The sequence below is a fragment of the Phascolarctos cinereus genome, unplaced genomic scaffold (assembly GCF_003287225.1).
Source record: "Phascolarctos cinereus isolate Bilbo 61053 unplaced genomic scaffold, phaCin_HiC Scaffold_7;HRSCAF=346, whole genome shotgun sequence".
In the NCBI taxonomy this organism is placed as follows: Eukaryota; Metazoa; Chordata; class Mammalia; order Diprotodontia; family Phascolarctidae; genus Phascolarctos; species Phascolarctos cinereus.
Genome location: NW_027556180.1, coordinates 53517594 through 53539371, shown reverse-complemented (window position 1 = coordinate 53539371; position 21778 = coordinate 53517594). Strand labels below are relative to the sequence as shown.

The 21778-nt window shown below is 34.9% G+C and overlaps 1 protein-coding gene across 5 annotated transcripts in view; it reads left to right on the top strand.

The window, feature by feature from the left end:
- The window catches only part of U2SURP (U2 snRNP associated SURP domain containing), a 103630-nt gene that overhangs the window by 28805 nt on the left and 53047 nt on the right, over positions 1–21778 (top strand). For 3 of the 5 annotated variants that reach the window (XM_020970904.2, XM_020970905.2, XM_020970901.2), the window contains exons 3-18: positions 1052–1183; positions 4490–4588; positions 4945–5059; positions 6998–7131; positions 8302–8369; positions 8978–9072; positions 9160–9195; positions 9286–9368; positions 11639–11804; positions 11968–12179; positions 13151–13194; positions 16494–16598; positions 17762–17828; positions 17909–18072; positions 20699–20861; positions 21289–21368. In XM_020970904.2, the coding sequence (XP_020826563.2) occupies positions 1052–1183; positions 4490–4588; positions 4945–5059; positions 6998–7131; positions 8302–8369; positions 8978–9072; positions 9160–9195; positions 9286–9368; positions 11639–11804; positions 11968–12179; positions 13151–13194; positions 16494–16598; positions 17762–17828; positions 17909–18072; positions 20699–20861; positions 21289–21368 (1763 nt within the window). Of the gene's footprint in view, positions 1–1051; positions 1184–4489; positions 4589–4944; positions 5060–6997; positions 7132–8301; positions 8370–8977; positions 9073–9159; positions 9196–9285; positions 9369–11638; positions 11805–11967; positions 12180–13150; positions 13195–16493; positions 16599–17761; positions 17829–17908; positions 18073–20698; positions 20862–21288; positions 21369–21778 lie in introns of those variants that run through there. The other 2 variants (XM_020970902.2, XM_020970906.2) reach the window with 2 other exon arrangements.

Genomic DNA, 21778 nt, shown 5'->3' with positions numbered 1-21778 from the left:
TGCTTGATTATTCTAAATATTTTTAAATGAATGTAATGAATCAAGTATCACCTTAAATTGTCACCTGGAAAAATTTGTAGCTAGTATGATTCATAGATTTAGAGTTACAAGGTACCTTAGAGATTGTCATAATAGAAACTCCTTATTCTACATGTGGGGGAGGTTGAGACACAGAGAGTAATTTAGGTCACACAGATAATAAGTGACAAAGCCAAGATTTGAACCCAAGTCTTCCAAATCCAGTGTGATTTCCACTACACTACACTATTCTTTGCCCCATAGCTTCTAAGGATAGTTTTGAATATTGCAGCTATATTGATTTTCACAATTTAGTGTTGCTTAAGGCAAGGAAATAAAAGTTTAGTTTATATGGATTCACTAATCTAAAAATCATTAGAAGTAACCATTTCAAAAAATTACAGCTAGGCAGGCAGTGTGTTGTAGTGGAAAGAGACCTACCTAACTCAGAGCCAGGAAGACCTGGGTACACGTTGTTTGTGATGCCCACAGACTGCATGACCTGTGCAAGTCACTTAAACTCTCAGTTCTCCATGCATCTCTTTAAGGGTATAAGGCACAGAGCAGATATTGATCTGCACTGGTAGAAGCAGCTGACTCACATGTCTAATCTATAAAAGTCATGGACATTAAGTGAAAACAAGGAAGGATCATGAAGTAAATATTAGATGATGTGAATTTTGGGAAACCAATCCTATAGCCTATAAAATGTTTATTTTTACTTCTAAAATTTTTAGCTTATGACCTTTTTTTTTTTGGCATAGAAAGGTTTCTCAAAACTCTTTTAGTGTGTATAGGTTGTGAAACCTAAATCATATCCAATCTCATCTATGTAAAAGCAAATCATAAGAAGGAAGGGACAAACAGAAAGGACTGTCAATAGACAGTCTTTCTCAAATGAGCAACTTTTAATATGCTTATAGAATCTACTGATTTATACTTTTTCATGTCTAATTTTTAAAGAAAAATATCTTCAAGGGCCTAGGACTATATAATCTTTAGATATGATTTTTTTGATTTTTTTTTTTTGAAGATGGATGCAGCTGGACCCTCAGATACAGATATGCCAAGTCGAACACGACCTAAGAGCCCAAGGAAGCACAATTATAGGACAGAAAGTTCCCGTGAGAACCTTTGTGATTCTCCCCATCAAAATCTGTCAAGGGTGAGTTAGAAAAAAAATAACTTAGGAGTGTAACATTTGCTTTGTGTTTTAGAATTGATTTTCACTTTAAATTCTTTATGCTGTTCAACTATTAAATTTCAGACTTGTATCTCAGTCTTGTTTAGTTTAAAAATGTGTGGTTTTAGTTTTTGTTAATGTATCCTGTTGTGAAAAGAGTAGTTTTTTGCTTACATTAACTTGTTACTGGAGCTTTTCAATTTTAATTTCTGGTGAAATGTTAAGGATAAAATTTTGAGTTATTTGAAACATAAATATTAACGAACTTTTATCTATACAGATAGTTTAGGGGCCATTCCTTACCCTTAAAGAAAACAGACAAGAACCCTTCCCTCCTTTTCTTCATGATCTAATAAACTTGCGGAACATGTGTCAAAAAACCAACTTTATTTGTGGTTGGCCTCTTAAACTGATATGTCAGTATGCTTTCAAGGCTCTTTCAAAATAATTTTGCAGTCATTTTTGATTAGGTGTAAACTATCACCTTGTGTGTAGCTCTGCATCAAAAAATTTCATGCAAAAATAAAAACAAACCCCTCCCCCCCAACTACCTAGATCTCTTTGTTTCTTTAGAAGTTACAGTCTAAAATAGGAAGGTATAACTACAATAAAAGACCAGTCACATTATAAATAGCGTACTAGCTATTCTAGGGTAAGTGTAATTAGGGATAAGAAGCAAATACATATTTGGAGTAGATACCAAGGGGAATTTCTTCTCCATGGCTGTTTAGGTCAAGTAGCAGGAAAGCAGTACATTCTCCTTTGATTAATCTGGGATGACTTGAGAGTGATATTTTTTAAAATATATAAATCCAGGGGATAACAGCTTAGGGAATATGTCCCAGAGGTGGTTTGAAAGATGATTTTCGAGTATCATTGCTGGACCTGCCTCCCTTTTGATGCCTCTTGATGACAGACAGGTTCCAGGTTTTCAAAGACTGTCAGCAGAGGGTAAACATGTTCTCCTAAGTGGAAAGGCATTCAGTGAGGGTCCCCTATTGGACTGCACATCTGTCAGTGTATCACAACAAAAGCATTGTCCCTATTTTACAAATGAAAAGAGTGAGACGTGGAGTGATTATTTGATTGCTCTATAATCATGCCATTAGTGAAAGATAGAACTTTGATTCAAACTCAGGTTTAAGAATTTCTCAAGTCTGGGACTTTATCCACAAAATTTATCTTCACTCCCATTTGACTTTTTCTGTCACTACCCTTTCACCTAGCTCTTTCACCCCATCATGTGTTATTTTTTTGTTTTCACCTGAAGGTCACCTAGTACTTAGAAGGTATAAACTAATCATTAGGATGATCACAGAACTCTGTGTGGAATGGCAGTTGCTTGAATGGTCCTTCTGCTCTCTGCTGTTCATTTTTTCTCATGTGCAAGTTTGGCCTCTGAGTTGCCCTGCACTAGGCCTTTGCTGATGGGTTCGTCCAGGGAAGCCTTCTTAACAAGGCAGGCAATACATTTTGGTTTTGGGGGGGGGGGTGGAGTGTTCTCTGTGCTGGGAGAGATGGCTTGTGAGCTGGTCCCCTCTGAGCTTCGTGTCCTTGATTTAAGAAGAAATGATTCAATCAAGACTTGGCAAGTGGTACAATGGAAAGTCAGAGGACTGGGCTCTTAGATGCTTCCTGGAATGTTTAAGACTTTGTGACCTTGAGTTAATCCCTGAATCTACTTGGGCCTCAGTTTTCCTCAGCTGTTAAATGACTGATGAGGTCCTTTTCATGCTATGACCTGAAGTTACATTTCTGGTGAGGGAATTAGGAAAAGACTTAAGAATGCACTGCTTTAGAAAAGGCTGAAAGTCAAGCACAGGATGAGTATATACAAATGAGCCAGGGAGACAAATGGAACAAAATGGAGTTTAAGAGAAAATAAAGTGAAGTGGCATATAATTGACATCTGTGATGCAGAATTATACCAGTGGTGGTGAAAGATACACTTGATGCATGGAGTCTTGATAAGAAGTTCTAGTTAACTTTAATTTTATTTTTGTGGCTTTTTGTGGCATCAGAGTATGTATCAGTAAAAGGATTTTTTTTTCTCTTTTCAAGAAATGAAAATAGAATTTAATATCTAAATTTAAATTTTTTAAAAAATATTTTCTAACCAGGAATAGTGACTGGTTGCAGAGTATCTTGTTCTTTTACTAGGATTAATCTTTTATGAAAGACATCATTTAGATAGTTCTGCATGTTTTTGAATATACAGATTATATTACCCATTTAAGTATTTCCAAGATGATTTACGATAATGTTAGATACTTACATATCAAGTCACTAGAATAATTGGTTAATTTTTTTTACTGATAAGGAAATGATTGCAAAGATAGCCCACTATATAACTGGATGATTAAATAAAGAACAGTACTTGGTAAAAAAATTTGTATTACTGATAAGTATTTTGATTCCTTGTAACTGAAACATTTCATCGAGATATAAAAATGATATGGCTTAATGAATCTGGCTTTAAAAGGCTAAAGTGGTTAGTTTAGTCACTTTATGATATATGGTGTTTTAAATGGAAAGTTTATCTTAAGTAGCTATGAAAGAGATTTCAGTTTTTTCGAATTGTAATTTAAAAACAATTTAAAATAAGTTTTTATTGACAGATTTTTTTCACATCATACTCTCAGCCATCCCACAGAGCAAATGCTATTTTTTAAAAGACAAAAAAAAAGGAAAAAAATCAGCATAACTGATCAATACATTGAAAAATGTACTGAATACATGTGTAATGTACAGCACTTGTGGATCCCTTACCTCTACTAAGGGATATTGTGTGTGTTCTCATATTTCTTTTTAACTCTATCATAAAATTTCATTATAGAGTTCTTTTAGGTATAAGTATAAGAGGCGAGGATACTCTGCCTACTGTTCACTCTCTAGAATATCAAATTGATTTAAAATGAAGAACCTATTTTGTAATATTTGAAACATTGACGTAGAAAAGGTTTTAAAGTTGAAATTTTGTTTTCATTCCCTCCTGTTTATAAGTTCACCATTCCTTCTTGTCCTTCTTCTGTCCCTCCTGTTGCATCTCGCTGAGCGTCCTCTTCCTCCCACTGGCTTTTGGCTGGTGGAGGGAAGGACCAGAGGGAAGCACTGCATGTTGGGTCTGTCCATGGGTCCTTTTCCCTGCACAGAACGCATTATCTGCTGGTGTGGGGCAGGGAGGCCTCATTTGCTTGGAACCTTCTTTGGAACTTAGATTTTGGTTCTGAAAAGAGGTATTTTAGTAATTGTTTACATAAACATTTAAGCTTGTTTTCCTTTGCATAGCCACTTCTGGAAAACAAGCTCAAAGCTTTTAGCATTGGAAAGATGAGTGCAGCTAAAAGAACTTTGAGCAAGAAAGAGCAAGAAGAACTGAAGAAGAAGGTAATTTGTACTCTTTTTCTTTTGTGCCTGATACCTCTTCTGTGACTGTGATATGTGTAAGGGTGGTGAGGTCAAACGCTGCAGTTGGGGCGTGCCTAAAAATAGATTTTAGTTGGTATAGAAAAACAGTTTACATTGGTGATTGAAAGCATGCTTTTACTCCCAAGGATGAAATTTGCTTAGTTAAAATAACTTTTGTAACTGACTGCATAGCTGTTGATGGGTAGAAATCATTATTTTGCATTATATTGAAGATTTCAGCTGCGAGTATATGCCTGGATGACTTACTGGGATCTACAGTAGGGGAGCCACATGCTGAACTGTTATACACTAAATTGTTAAATTTGCTTATTTAGGAGGATGAGAAGGCAGCTGCTGAGATTTACGAAGAGTTCCTGGCTGCTTTTGAAGGCAGTGATGGTAATAAAGTGAAAACCTTTGTGAGAGGTGGTGTGGTTAACGCTGCTAAAGGTAAGTGTGAATATGATAGCTGTAGTCATTTAGCAGTCATAGTAGATTTTGATTAGGTAGCTCAGAATTAAAGCATGTGAAAGCTTTTTCAGCACTTGATTTTCAACTTAAGGTCTTTGAGTTGCCCAGGGGCACTGAGAACAGATATGTGCCTTATCATGAGTATGTGCTCAGGATGGAACTTGGGCCTAAGTCTTCCTGACTCCAAGTTTCTAGCCACATTGCCTTTTACTTAAAAAAAAAAGTTTGGTATTATTATATTTTGGCTTTGTATTAAATCTGAGAGTTCTCTGTATAACACAGATAATTTTTCTGAGAGGTAAGAGCATTAAATGTTAGAGCTAGAATGACCTTGGACGTACCTGTTTAAAGTCTACGACAGGAAGGGACAACTTATGTGCTTCAGTCCTTAATAGAGTTGGGGTTTCCCTGGTGATTTCCAGATCACAATCCCTCCATGCCTTAGTAAATAAGTCTAATAAACTGAGGTGGCTGAAAAAAATTCATTCATTGCTCATGAGCCTCCTTTGACTTCTCTTGACTGGTCCTCTGATGAAAAACACAATCCAACCTTGAATGTCTTTATATAAAGCCTTTTAAGTTTGCTATAACTTAGCAAAGCATGTGTTTATAGCCTTCAAGAACCGAGGGTCCTGACAGTGCCATGAAAAGAGATCAGAAGAGGACATTAGTGAAAATAAATTTACTTCCCTCACAGGTGGTATAGTTTCATTTTAGAGATGAAATCCATAACTTTTATTTTAGTCTCCTCCTGTATATTGTTTTAAATTAATGGATCAGCAGTAATTTCAGACTTATTTCCAAGTATGACATTGAAAGGAACACATGGTATGATCCTGCTAACTTTACATCATTCTTTGCAGTTTTGAAAAGGGGTCATTGAAATCCATAAATAATCCCCAGGCTTCACTCATACATAAATTTCAGTTTTCCCTTCAATTTTTTTGGGAGAGGTAACAAATGGAGAAAATGGACTAATTAGAATTTTCCTTCTACCCTTTAGTACCCTTTAGTGGATATGCTAATAATAGAAGGGAAATGGCCAAAGTAGAGACAGTAAGAAAAGGAAACAGCCTCATGATTCACTTATTATTTTAGTACCTTTTGGCTTGAACATTTCAGAAGTTCTCTGTAAATGCATAATAGAGAGATTTAAGGTGGTTAAACTGGTAGAGTCTGGGATCTTTAAGGTTAGCATTCAAGACCCCAACATAGTCTGATTTCTACCTTTTAGTCCTTATCTCACACTGTTTCCCTTCAAGAACTAAGTACTCCAGCCATACTGGTTTATTTGCCATTTCTAAAACATGTTCAGTGCTTTACTGCTCTTGTCCATCAGCTTACAAATCTTTACAAATTGAAATTCTTTTTTACTGAACTTCAAATAACATTTTCCTCACGTGCTTTCCTTATTTTGCTTCACCCACGACGCTAGTACTTTTTTGGTATCTCTTGTTCACTTTCGTCCATGTCTTTGTATTATAGTTAATGTTTATATCTCTTATTCTTCTTACTAGATTGCAAATTCCTTGAAGGCAGGGACCGTGTCATTCATCTTTGTTTCAACTCCTCCATCCCCATCTCTCCACTCCCCCCAAATCCCCAACCATCTATCACTGAAGCTTTGTGTGTGTGTGTGTGTGTGTGTGTGTGTGTGTGTGTATGTGTGTGTGTACACGTACATACATGTACATATATACATGTGTATATATCTGGAGTTGTTTAACCAGTTTTGTTGGCTTTTGGTAGGTGTGCCTAATGCCTTTTTGTCCTCTCAGCCCAATAAAATTCATATCTAGCACTTGGTGCAGTGCTTGGCATGTAGTTGGTATTTAACAAATGCTTGTTGATTGAAAAATGGGTTTGGGTTTGAAACTTACTATACAGTAAGCGCTATCCCAATTTCTTAAATTATAGAAGAACATGAAACAGATGAAAAACGAGGCAAAATCTACAAGCCATCCTCACGATTTGCAGATCAAAAGAATGCACCAAATCAGTCCTCCAATGAAAGACCACCATCCCTTCTTGTGATAGAAACCAAAAAACCTGTAAGTCATACTCAGAATCACTGATCTTTCATGTCTGTGTGGATGACCTTGCTGAGACAACTTTCTGTACTTCCACTGTAAGCAGGACTTTGGTATTTTTTTGGAGGTGGTGAGTTTTGGCGTTTTCTAACCCAGTAGCATTCACATTCAGAATATTATAATATTAGCATGTGGCATATGACCACTGACAGGCTTTAAGTAGTGAACAGTTTGTACTTTTGCTTCCTTTAAGTATACTGCTATGGCATAAGAATTTGCATTTTATTTAATGTTCACACACTTGATACTAACCCAGTAGTTGGGGCTTCAGTTAGTATATGTTAAGAATGCTTGGTTGCAGCTTAGGATATACCCACAAGTTAGTGACTATATTTTAAGCAAACTTACCAGATGTTTTACATATAAATGAGCATTGTGCCCTTTGAAGTCAAGTTAGGGGAAATAATACACTTATTCTAATAGTTCTCATTGTTCATAATGTTTTGGGGATTCCTCATATGGGATATTCTTCAGAGCCTGTGACACATTCTTTTGAATATATGCATTAGTAGCATTTCTTTATGCTTTTGAGGGTGGATTGAGTTTTGGAAAGAGCCAAAAGTCGCCTGGAGGCAAGTCCAGCGAATAAATGGAATGATCAAACAGGGTATAAATATATTTTTGATCAAGAAGAAGATACTAGGATAAAATAATGAGATTGATTTTTGGTCTTATATTTTGGTGCTTTTTTTTTTTACCTTCTAACCTGGCTTTGAAGGCAATTCTAAGAGGTGATACAAAACTGTATTAAGCAGTATCTTTTGGATAAGCAGTATCTTTTGGATAAGTGTATAATCTTCCAAAATGACTGCTTTGGATCACAATACTTATGTAGATGTATGAGTTTTGGTATGTTTCTTAAAATAATTCTTCAGGTGTATTGGGCTAAATTTTTTCTTTTACCCTGTTATTTTAAGAATAGTGCCAAAATTATGGGGGTTTTTTTACATACAAGATATTTGACAGTATGATGATAAGCTTTATTTTTACCAGCATCCTCTCATTAGTGAGTGACATTAAAGAAATCAATGGCCGAGAGGTAAATATGGTTTAGAAATGGTGTAATTATTGAATCATTCGTTTTGTTAAACCTTCCATTTTCTGAAGCATAACCTGTCATATCCTTCATAGCCACTGAAGAAAGGGGAGAAAGAAAAGAAAAAGAGCAATTTGGAACTCTTCAAAGAAGAACTAAAACAGTAAGTTTTACAGTGTGGAGAATAACTATCATAGGTATATTGAATAGTTGATTGAGAATATAAGAAAAGACCCATAATTACCAAATATTCTGTCAGGATTTTTTTCTTTTAAGTTAAGATTTTATGATTATGTTTTGTGGGGCAAGGTTTGAAAATGAACTTATAATAAAATTCACAGTCATACCTCTTGGTAATTTCCCATATGTGAGTTGAATTAAAATGCTTTACCTAATGGCCGGAGTCCTGTTTGCAGTGGAAAAATGTTTTCCTCTTGAGGGAAAAAAATAGAAGAGGACCCAGTACATTCTAGATAATTGTAACTTTTAGTTTCCTCACCATGCTTTAAAAATAATTTCTTCTGTTTCAGGCTTGATATTAGTAGTATAATGGACATAAGTTGCCTTTGTACATAACTAAAGGACTCAATTATCTTATATGGCAGCTATAGTTTGTAATCAAGTTCTTTTGTTCTTAAAAGTAATGACTGCCAACATGAAAGTAATAAAAATCACGTTATTTGAATATGGTAGATGAATAATTTTTTTACTCATAATTACTAGGATCACATTTCTTGACTCATTGCTAGTCATTTAAAATATTTTCAACAGAATTCAAGAAGAACGTGATGAAAGACATAAAACAAAAGGCAGGCTAAGTCGTTTTGAACCCCCTCAGTCAGATTCAGATGGTCAGCGTCGTTCTAGTAAGTAAAATTTATTTTAATAAGTGTCTTTGATAAAATAAAGCAGTCAAAGGTAAGGATGTCTTATTTTGCTTTTTTTTTTTTTAGTGGACGCGCCTTCCCGAAGAAATAGATCATCTGGTGGTAATACAGTTTCTTGCTCTTTAGCATGGTCCAAATTCTGAACAGTGTTTTTATTCTGAGGGTTACAATCCTTTTTCTTTTTTGTTCTAGTCCTTGATGACTATGCACCTGGCTCGCATGATGTGGGGGATCCAAGTACTACAAATTTATACCTTGGAAACATTAATCCACAGGTAATAATATAAATCTAAGTGGAATATTACTTCTTAATTCTTTTTTGAAAGAAAACAGCTTAAAAAAGTAGATTGATAACCTTTGAGGCAATTAACTTCCATACTGTAGAGTATCATTGAAATATGTGCTTAAAGAATTTGTAATTATCAGATGATCCTGTAGAAATCCATAATGCCCTTCAGATAGTGAGACAAATCAGTTTTTAATATGGGCATAGTGAAATCATTGGTCCTCTTTGAAAAGGAAGGATAAGCAACAGCAGCTTTTCTAATAGGTTTTCATTGATATTTGTTTGAAGAACTTCTTTATTAAAGAGAAAAGATATTTTATAAGTCATTGCCTATTCCCTCTAGTAATAGTGATTTATTCTTTGAGTCTCAAGAAGTAATCCACTGTAGCATGTTTTCTTCTATCTATGCAACTTTCTATAACAAACACTATAAGAAGATCTTGAATCTTGTCTGTAACATGTAATTGAATGGATATCAGTAAATAATTGCAAATTCCAAGGGTGCCCATATTCATTTATTGTATTAAATATTGCTCTAATAAGCAGATCATTAATTTGGAATTGGAAACACTGCAGCTATATTCTATATCTTAAGATTATTTCACAGTGATATCATTGTAACATTATGACTGAACTCCACTGTGACTCAACTTGTTAGCTCGTTATTTGGCTGATTGTTTTGTCTTGTCCAACTAGCTCTATCATATGACTGACCCTTACTTTTCAGTTTTAGAGAAGGAGTGAGGGATATTTTGTAAATTTTGCCTCTTATAGTATGCTTGTCACTTTCCTTTTCTCTGTTGGTGTCCATATTTTAAGAGTTAATTTGTGAAAAGAAAAAAAAATGTGAGGTTTTTCTAAGGTCCCCTTTCTAAGTATCCTTCTGTTTTCCTTTCCACCTTAAATAGCTCTACCATAAAAATACAGCTTTAATTCCTAAGGCATCTTCTACAATAAAATAACTTCCTCCTCCAGAAGTTTGAAAGGAGGAAAGTACGTAAGGATGAAGGAATAAATAAATATGAGTAAAAAATAGTTTGCTTTGGGCTTTCTTTCTTGCCTTTATTGTATAAATGCTGTTGACTTTTTCCCCACTATAACTATATTGTGATCTTACAGATTGAGAATATGATTTTTAATAGTTCACTAACAAAATTCCTTCATGATGAAATTGTTTCAGTGCCCCTTGAAGGTTCCTTGTAACAGAATTTAGCCCATTCAAAGCAAATTACAAATTGTATTTTAAAAATTCATAAGTATGAACTAATGAGTTTTTATTTGAGTAAAAATGTGTATTTATCTTTTTAATTTTTTATTATTTTAAATAATTTATTTTTAGTTTTCAGCATTCACTTCCATAAAGATTTTGAGTTTTAAATTTTCTCCCTCTCCCCCCTCCCCAAGAATACGTGCAGTCTGATATAGGCTCTACTTATACATTCATATTAAACATATTTTCACATTACTCATGATATAAAGAAGAATTAGAACCAATGGGAGGAACCACGAGAAAGAAGAAACAAAACAAAGCAATAAAAGAAAAGGAGAGCAAATAGTGTACTTCCATCTTCAGTCAGACTCCAAAGTTCTTTCTCTGGGTGTGGATAGCATTTTCAATCATGAGTCTTTTGGAGTTGTCTTAGATCCTTCCATTGCTGAAAGGAGCCAAGTCTATCAGTCAGTCATCACACAGTGTGGCTGTTACTATGTACAGTATGTCACATACATATGTATAACAGTATGTATGCTCTCCTAGTTCTGCTCATTTCACCAAGCATCAGTTCATATGTCTTTCCAGGTTTTCCTGAAGTCCGCCTGCTCATCATTTCTTATAGCACAGTAGTATTCCATTACATTCATATACCACAACTTGTTCAGTCATTCCCCAATTGATGGGCATCCCCTCAATTTCCAATTCCTTACCACCACGAAAAGAACTGTTATAAATATTTTTGTACATGTGGATATTTTTCCCATTTTTATGATCTCTTTGGGATACAGGCCTAGAAGTGGTATTGCTGGGTCAAAGAGTATGCATAGTTTTATAGGCCTTTGGACATAGTTCCAAATTGCTCTCCAGAATGGTTGGATCAGTTCAGAGCTCCACCAACAATGCATTAGTGTTCCAATTTTCCCACATCTTTTCCAACATTTATCATTTTCCTGTCTTGTCATGTTAGCCAATCTGATAGGTGTGATGTGGTACCTCAGAGTTGTTTTGATTTGCATTTCTCTAATCAATATGTTGATCTTTTTTAGATGAATGAAGAAATGTTATGCCAAGAATTTGGGAGGTTTGGACCATTAGCCAGTGTCAAAATTATGTGGCCAAGAACAGATGAGGAAAGAGCAAGAGAAAGGAATTGTGGTTTTGTGGCCTTTATGAATAGAAGAGATGCTGAGAGAGCTTTGAAAAATCTAAATGGTAAGTAGCACTAATCTGTCCAGAAGCCTTAGAACTTTTTCACTGTTTGAAATGTAGTTTTGAAATTTAAAAATAAACTTAAAAAAAATTCAAACGCAATTTAAAATATTTGGTTTTGTTTATAAGCCAAATATTTAGTGAAGTAACTTTTTCTTTATTGTAGGAAAGATGATCATGTCCTTTGAAATGAAACTAGGGTGGGGTAAAGCTGTACCTATTCCACCACATCCAATATACATTCCACCTTCTATGATGGAACACACTCTTCCTCCCCCACCATCCGGCCTGCCTTTCAATGCTCAGCCTAGAGAGAGATTAAAGAACCCCAATGCTCCAATGTTACCTCCACCTAAAAGCAAGGAGGATTTTGAGAAGGTAATTTTAAAAATGTACATAGGGCCGCATCTAATTTGTAAATACTAAATCTTATGGTAGTTTTTCTTTTCTACAATTTTATAGAATTGTGTGTGCTTATCTGTTTGGTAACCCTTAAAGATACATATAGTCTGTTCCCTGCCTTAGCCCATGAAACCCCAGTATTGAAATGAGGCCTCAGGAATATGAGGCCATACTTTGTTACTGTCACTCCTTTAAATCTAGTTATACTTTTCCAATTTTCAGTTATTTTTTTCTCCCTCCTTATTTCTTATTGTTTCAGGTTTATTATTTAGGTGCTAGTTTTGCAGTATTTAAATTTATTTTGTTTTAAGAAACTTCTACTTTGTAATCAGTTGGCTTAGTTTTCAATTAGAATGACCTCCTAAATAGTTGATTTGTTTAGATGGCAACTAGCTGACGTAATATTTAAGGACCAACTAGGTGTCAGAATATTTTTAGGGTATGTGTGGTTTGTTAAAGCAACTAACTGTAGTAAAAACATACTAAAGGGTGAGTATTCTTTACTTTTTTTATAAACATAAAACCAACTTAATTTACAGTTATAAGAATTTGTTGGTTCTTTAATGAATTACACTTAAAATGACAGGGCTGGTTTTAAAGGCTTGGGAACAAAGTAGTAAACTTGTACGGTCCAAGGCAAACAGTTAATGATTTCACAAATTAAAATCCTTATCTTAGACTTCTCAGTGTAGTACCGATTCCGGGCATTGATGTGCATTCTGGCAGGAATGTTCTGATTCTTGGCATTTAGTGAACATTCATGGTTCACTGAACACATCCATTTGCATATATGTAATTGCTTAGTATATAACTTCACAGCAGTGATTGCCTGCAAAACTTATGATTAGATGTGTAGTATTTTCAATGCATATGTATATTTTTGCTTGTTACTTGTTAACAATACTCACATATTCTATGTTTATTATCTGATGTGACTTCATATACAGACTCTGTCGCAAGCCATAGTCAAAGTGGTTATCCCAACAGAAAGGTACATGTTTTTCTTTATTATTACTGATCTAAATATAGAAAATATCCCCTTCTGAATTAAAAAAATGGTGTTGAGGAAAAGGTAATGGCTTGACTGAGCAATGGTTCCTTCTTCTTACTTATGGGGGGAATTGGGAATTTTACTAATTCATAATTTATGCTTTGCAATTTTGTGTCACTACTTTTCTACCTTTTTAGTATAGTATACAGAACTATAGTTTTTGTAGAGTAGGATGTGGTTATTTTCATTTGAAAATGATGGCCAAATGGTATGGAGACTAAATCTTTAATGGGCTTTTTGCATACTGTGGATGCTTTAGATTGTGTTATGTTTCTACCTCATGTGCTATAACTTTATGTAATTCTTCCAATTATATGCATTTAATGTGCAGTCTTGGTTGAGAAGAACTTGATAGAGTTAATAGATTTGTTTTGTAGATCTTTAAATGATTTTTTAAAAAAAATCTCATATTCTTGAACACTGCACAGGGGCAGCAATTCTTCGCTTTGAAGGTAGTTGAGTTTCTTTGTTTTTCTTTTTTTCCCCCTTTTCTCTTAATAAGGATAGTGTTTAAAAGCAGAGGTGTTTCTCTAGGTATGCTCTTGCTCAGTCAAGCTAAGCCTTTTCCCAAACACAGTTACACAACACTGGTTGGATAATAAATGAACACAAAAGAATACCAAATTCTCTTTGACATTGGCCTTGGTGAGCAACACCAGCTGAACTGTCTGCGGCAGCGGGGGACCAGGAAAACATCATGGGATGGATTGGGAAAGTATACAGTTTTTGACCAGACATTGGTACGATCGACTCCAATAAATGTGGTTTTATTATAACTGAGAGACATTTTTATTTTTTTGTTGCCCAGAGTAAGATAATTGACATTTTTAAATAATGCACTTTAAACTATCATCTTTTTGTACTACACTGTTTTCATTCTATTGTAAAACAGTCCCTTTTTTAAAAATAATAAGAGCAACAGTTTTTCAAAAAACACAACTTGTAGGGCAAGGAGTTTGAGTAAAATTGTTTTAATAAGCAAAAATTTAGGCAAGTGCCAGAAGGAGCTTATTGTCAGATTTAGGGTGTTTTTTTTAAAAAAGTCATATTAATTAAATTATTGAAAGCAATTTAAATTTTTGATCATGAATGTTTACATATTTATCAAAGTTACAAGCCTATTTGAAATTATAGTTTTTCATGTTATTTAGCATTCAAAGAGAGAGGTCTTTTTGCTTTTTATAGCATTTCAAAAAGCTTATGGAGAGGAGTATCTTTGTGTATGGCTTAGTTTATTTCTTTTTAAAAAATCTAATTGGTTGAGTATAGTTTTGGTGAAAAAGTCTCAAGACTCACTTAGTATAAACCCCTAGTTTAAAATTAATAAACCAGTGTCCACTTAGGATACTGGATTTGCCAGTGTTTAACTTAAAAGTTTTTTTTTAATTTAATCTACATGAGTTTTCTGGATGTGTAGACTACATTTGAACATTTGATGGTGGGAATCATATTTCCCATATATTTAAGATGGTTGACACTAGCAGGACCTTAGAAATTGAATTATGATTTCATTATCATTTCCTTCTACTACCCCTGCCCAAAAGAATACCACAAACTATGTGAATATGAAGAATATTCTCAGTATTTGAACTTAGAACTACATGTTCTTGCAGGGTTTTTGTTCTTGTAAAGAAATAAATACTTCTGTGTAGAAAAATAACTTCTAGGCTATGTTATCAGCCTAAGAGATACTTTGGGTTATTTGTTTTAATTATGAAAGCCAACACATTGTAGTAACAGTTAAAAATCTAGGTAGTCAACCCTTTTCCTAGTTTTAAATCTTTTATAGATTAGAAATTTTTTCCTTTTAGTCTTAAATTAATTTTTTTCACTTTTGTAGATATTTTAGTGTCCAGTTAAGTAGGTTTGTTTTGAGAAATGTGAGAAATTAAGCAATAAAATTTAATCTCTTGGTGGTTATAATTACGTATTCTGAAGCAGGGTAATGATATAAAGCCATATAAATTGATATTTTCTAAAGTAACCATGCATTTAAAAATATGTGTTGTAGCAGATATGAGAACGTGTTCTGGCAGTGCTAATAGGGTAAATAAATTATGTCTGTGCAGTTTGCCAAGAGCCAATATCCTTTTGCTTTTCCCAATTTGTATTTGTTAATGCTTTGGTCAGGAGACATCTTGAGTTCATTTCACTTAATTTTACATTCTGTTACTTTTTAAAAAATCTCTAAATGTAAATTGAGATGTATCTGGCAATCTTAGGACCCGTTGTCAGATTCTTAAGAAGTAAAATTCTTCTTCAAACTTGACTAACAGACTTAGAGGCAAAGAGACTGCTATAATACTTTGAAATTTAGCCCAAATACTGCAACATTAAAATTATGTAACCTGGGAAAAGCTCCTTATATTTTTCTACTTTTAGCAGTATTTTGAGTAGAGTGGGGAATAGCCTTCATTTAAGACTTTATTACCCATAAACTATTTTGAAGCTGGAAGCCTCTAATCTACAAAGTGGAGAATTTTCCATTCATTTCACAAATGTATATTATTTGTATTGTTGACCAAAGGGATGTTGCCTCTTTAAAGGTCAGATTCAATAAAAATTCCATCTCGTTTGTATGAACCGGAAAAGTGTATGCCTACTTCTACAATGGTCTGTAGAGCTCATAAATGTTTTTTTTTTTTAAATTTCTGTAGCATGGAAATTAGATGGACTTCTTATTAAATCTGACCGTATACTTATTTACCTGGTAATTTTCAATTTTTAGTAAATTGTACCCATATATGATAGTATCTACGAAAGTTAACATTTTTTAGTAGATTGTACCCATATATGATAGTATCTACAAAAGTTAACATTTGCTTTTTGCATTGTCTGATATTAGTTTAGTAATACTTTCTTGAAAAATTAGTAAGATAGCCTGTATGTTTTCAGTTTCCAATTTTTATACATGATCAGTACTCCTCCTTTTTAGTCCCTGATTCATAGTAACCTTTTGAGTTAAGTTTTGAAAACTAGGAGTGACATTTCAGAAAATTTACTCTTTAATATTATCAGGATGTGTTGTGGTTTCCCTCCCCTCCCCTTACCATGCCCTTCCCTTCTCCCCATAATGCAAAGCATTAACATTTGCTCCAAATTACTTTTACTTGGTATAAAATTCTGTATTAGTCAGCAAAATAATCGTTTCCTGCACAATTAAAGTAACTTAGGTGAAGTATAGTTTTATATAGTGGTAGGTCTGAATCCATTTTTCTTTAACTGTGTTGTTGTTATAGGAATTTGCTCGCACTGATACATCGAATGATAGAATTTGTTGTACGTGAAGGACCAATGTTTGAAGCCATGATTATGAATAGAGAAATCAACAATCCTATGTTCAGGTGGGTGTATGCTATCTATATTAACATATTGTCCTTCATTGTTTAATTGTTGAAATTTAAGTTTCAAAAGTGTGTTTTTAAAATAGGAAAAGGGAGATTTTGGTAGATAGGAGAATAGGATATATTTGCTATTTTTGTGTTTGGTACTGATGAGTGAGTTAAGCAGCTTCGTTATGTCACAGCTAAATGATAAAACCTAAGTTTCCATCGCATGGCTGTTGTTTTGATTCAGAGCAGGGGTTCTTGACTTTAATTGTGTCATCGACCCATCTCGTGGTCAGGGGAGGCTTATATGTACTTCTGAACGTTTGCTGTGTATAAAATAAAATACATAGGATTACCAGAGAAACCAGTTAAACTGAAATAACACTTAACAAAATAAAAAAATTCACATGCCCCAGGTGAAGAACCTTAGACTCAGAGTAAAGTCTTTGTAAGTAATGAGTTATGATAGGATAAATACCTCTGACATGGTTATTAAAAGGAGGGAGCAAAGAGTGGGTCCCCTCCATTGTGTCTTGAAATAGCCTTGGGAGGAAAAAAAAATGGCAAGGTATTACTTGTTAGGCAGTGTAGTTCACTTGAAAGAATGTTGACTATGAGTTCCAGCACCTGGGTGTAAGTCCCCATTCTTACTACCTGTGTGGCCTTGGGCAAGTTAAGTAACGTCTCTGTTCCTTAGTTTCATCATCTGTAATATGAGGGAGTAGAATTAGATGACCCTTCAGAACTCTCCTAGCTTCTAATCCGTGGTCCTTTAACAATTTGATTTCCATATGGTGCATTTTTAAAGATTACATGTAAATAGTAACAGTCACCAGATAAGATATGACTTGTTGCGGAGATGCTTTCAGTAGCTTGATTTGATTCATTAGAATTAGTTTAGAATGCATGTTTGAGAATATGGTGATTGGTATGGCTAAATTAAAATTTATTCCTCTGTGAAGAATGCATTTATACCTATGATGAGTATGTTTGGTAAGATAGTGAGATCAGGCTAGAGGGGGAAAAAATTACCTCTTTGGCATTCTGTGTCAGGTCCTATTCATGGTATCTTTACAGTAGCCAAATGAAATATATCTGACTTGTGTAATATTTATTTGGGAAGAATAGTCAAATCATTCAGTTGGAAATTTAAACTGTGTATTTGTTGTTTTTTTCAGGTTTTTATTTGAAAACCAGACTCCAGCCCATGTTTACTATAGATGGAAGCTTTATTCAATTCTACAGGCAAGTAGAACTTACTTCCGCTTTAGTTTTGACTGTATGTAAAGTTAGACCTAATTGTCCTATATTTTGGTGCTTTTTAGGGAGATGCTCCAACTAAGTGGAGAACAGAAGATTTTCGTATGTTCAAAAATGGATCTTTTTGGAGGCCACCACCGTTAAATCCATACCTGCATGGGATGTCAGAAGAGCAAGAAACTGAAGCTTTTGTTGAGGAACCTAGCAAGAAAGGAGCACTGAAAGAAGAGTAAGCTTCCCCCCTCCTTTTCAGTCTTGGAACAGTTTTGCCCCCAGCCAAGAATATTAATATCTTAAAATTGTGGTGTTTTAATTTGAGGTTCCAGGAAAGAGCAATGAAAACTACCCATTCACCACTATTCCTCTACTCAGCTAAGTAATGTTTGCCATTGGCCTCTATTGCTTCTGTGATAAATGTTCTTCAATTCAATACATTTTAGTTGAATGCAGCATGGTGCCATGGAACGAGTGTTGGTTTAAGAGTCAGAAGATCTGGGTTTAAATCCCGGCTCTGCCACTGTGTGTGGTATAGATCTGTGGTATGGATCATTAAATCTTCAGAAAGTTACCTTATCTTTAAAAAAAAAAAAGGATTATACCAAATAACTTCAGGTCTCCTCTGTCTCTAAAACTATGTGGCTTATAACAGAGATGCTGATTAAGATGGAGGTCACTGCCACAAGTAATTAATACAAGGCAGAATATACATTCCAGAAAAGAGTTGATGAATTATATTTTAGTCCTTGAACAAGGGATTCCGCACTGATACATTTGTCAGATCATGGATCTAGAGGTGGAAAGGACCTGAGGAACCATCTAGTTAGTACAAGCCCCTTATTTTATAGATTAGGAAATTGAGACCAGGGAAGGAATGTGACTAGAAGCAGACCTAGCCAAGTCGGAGTCAAGACTTGAATCCTGGTTCTCTGACTTCAGATCCAGCTCACTGTCTTCTGTTCTTCATTGTTTTACTAAATTTATGTTCTTACTACAATTTAACTGATCATCACTGTGGCTGAGAATATCACAGCCACTGAGGCCTTGCACCAAACTCTGAGTCCAGGATTTTCTGGAATTGGTCATGACCACATTAGAAAGTGTAGCTGTGCCCAGTTGGCTTTGCTTCTACACTGGTTGCTTCGTAAGAGCAGCGGCTGATACAGTGTGGACAAGGCTGAATTGGGAGTTCAAGTCTCACCTCTTCCATGATTTTCCATTGTGCCTGGGCAAATCGCTCAGCTTCCTCACTTGTAAAACGAAAGGGTTGGACTAGATTGACCTGTGATCCTTCCCTTCCAGTCACAGACTGTATGGTCCTGTGTTCTCTCAGTACCCGTCAAAGCCTCTCTGTCTGTGAGACCCAACCAACTGGGAATTAGTCTGCCCTCTTTATCACACAGGCATTTTAAGGCATAAGGCAGCTAACAACACATTTTGTAGTATCTTTGCCCTTTCCCTTTCCTCCAAGAACCAAGCTTCTTGGCACAGTGGCCATAAAGCTTTTGCTGTCATTCTTTTTTCTCCCTTGTTGTATCAGCCCAGTCTGCCCTGTTGTTTATCAGTTAGAAAATGCCTTTTCATGCGGGGGGGGGGGGTACCAAAGGGTCTTGGTTGGGGAACAAGCAATTTTCACAGTTTTCTATAAGCCATTAGTCATGCTATCACTTGTCAGGCTCTAAGTCCTTGGACTTTTCTTTTGCAGACCTGCTTCAGGTTCATGTCCAAGTTCTGATTGCTTGTTAGAAACTTTTGCTGTCTTCTATAAAACTCGCAGGATTAGGAGGAATTGCTTTAGTAGGGATGAGCAAGAAATGGTGTACTGAAAAATTCTACTGAGTCTTTGTTTTGAGAAGTGGAGGGTGGCCCTTGAGATCATAGGATTTTAAAGCTAAAAGATAGCCTGTCCCTCTTATTTTACAGGGGAGGACATTGAGACTCAGAGGTGAAATAATGTGCCCCAAGGCTTTACTGCTGTCGATTAGACATCCAGGGAGATCTGCCAACCAGATGGAAAGAGGGGGGCTATTCTTTATTGCTTAATCTGTAACTCTGAGCTTGGTATTGGTGAATCAGTTTTTAATTGGGCATGTTTGCTTATTCAGATGTACTTCTTATCTCCCGTTGGTTTGCCTGCTTTAGTCATGCCAAAGGGAGCAATGCTGAAACAAGACACAAGTAATGTAGATCATACATAGGAAGGAAAGAAAAGAGAGAGAACTGACTCCTGTCCATGCTTCTCTGGTGCCTTGTAGTGGGGATTCTGGGAGGGAGCTGGTTTTCAAGAGGGTTAGTAAATTATTTTTTGCTTTAACAGTAATGACTGTTGCTTTTATCTAGGAAGTACATATATCAGGTAGTATCATTCTTCACATTTTTACTAAAACTTGTGTATTAGAAGTGTTAAAATACTTACTTAGTGATGAAATATGTAGTGATGCTATCTAAGGGACTTTTTTTTTTTTTTTGCTTTTTGGTGAGACAGTGGGGGTTAAGTGACTTGCCCAAGGTCACAAACTAGTAAGTGTCAAGTATCTGAGGTCAGATTTGAACTCTGGTCCTCCTAACGCCAAGGCTGGAGCTCTAAGGTGGCACTGTGCCCCTTTAAGTGACTTTTTAATGTTTGCAAGGTAGATTAAGTTATATGAAAGTTTTTGGCATTTGCAGTCAAGTTATATGAAAGTTTCTGGCATTTGGAGTCAAGTAAAGAAATGTTTATTAAGCACCTATTATGTGCCAGACATTGTGCTAAGTGCTGGAGGTACAAAGAAAAGAAAAAATAGCCCCTGCCCTCAAGAATCTTGCTCTTCTGTGGAACCCAAAGTATTTACAGTTTGCCAAAAAAAAATTTATTTTAGGCAGAGAGATAAATTAGAAGAAATCTTACGTGGATTAACTCCTCGGAAAAATGATATTGGTGATGCAATGGTTTTCTGTCTTAATAATGCTGAAGCTGCTGAAGAAATAGTGGATTGTATTACGGAGTCATTGTCCATCTTGAAAACACCACTGCCTAAAAAGGTATGTAGACATTTTTCTTGAGCTTTTAAATAGGTGGTGAAATAGAAATGACCTTATGTCAGATCTAAATGCTTTTTAGCTCTTTATTACACGAAGTATTTTGTGATTGAGTAAGTTATATTCTGTGAATTTATTTCTCCCAAGAAAACCATTTCATGTTTTCCATAAATTATGAGCAGGGAGTTTTTCTTTTATATGTTAGATTGGAAAACCATGTGCAATGAAATTTAAACATAATTTACATTTCTGCTAAAGAAATAATTGTAGTGAGCATGTTTTTATATTGATGACAGATTACTTGAAGGTAAGCATGATTATCCCTGTTATTCCTTGTCACTGTTTTATGGAAAAATCATCATGTCCTGTTAACAGATTTGTTGTTGGCTTTATGGTCATAACTGTATATCATTTTTATTTTATGTTACAGATTGCCAGATTATATTTGGTTTCTGATGTATTATATAACTCTTCAGCAAAAGTTGCCAATGCTTCATATTATAGAAAATTGTAAGTATAATATTTTATACCTGTAATTTTAAAATAAAAGATATGAACTTAATTTAATTTGAGCTCTACAAAAGGTATATTTTAAATAACCAAAAATATTTAACTCCACCCCCATGCTAGAAATCATTTAAATTTCATGAAGTTTCATAAATAGGGAATTAGAAACACTTAGGGCATTATTTTGAAAAATACCATTGCTCTGGCACTTATTCTGGATTTAATTGGTTGTAATACTTACTGTTCTGTCTGGCTTCCAGACTTCTAAGATCTATAAGACAGTTGTTGTCATTAAAATAAGTTACAATTAAATAAGTCTTTTAGATTTTGTTTTTGTAGCTTCCACTTATTTATGTTGGTGGATATCTGATAGGATTTGAAGCTGTAATAGCCAGCTGATCTTCTGGTCCAGC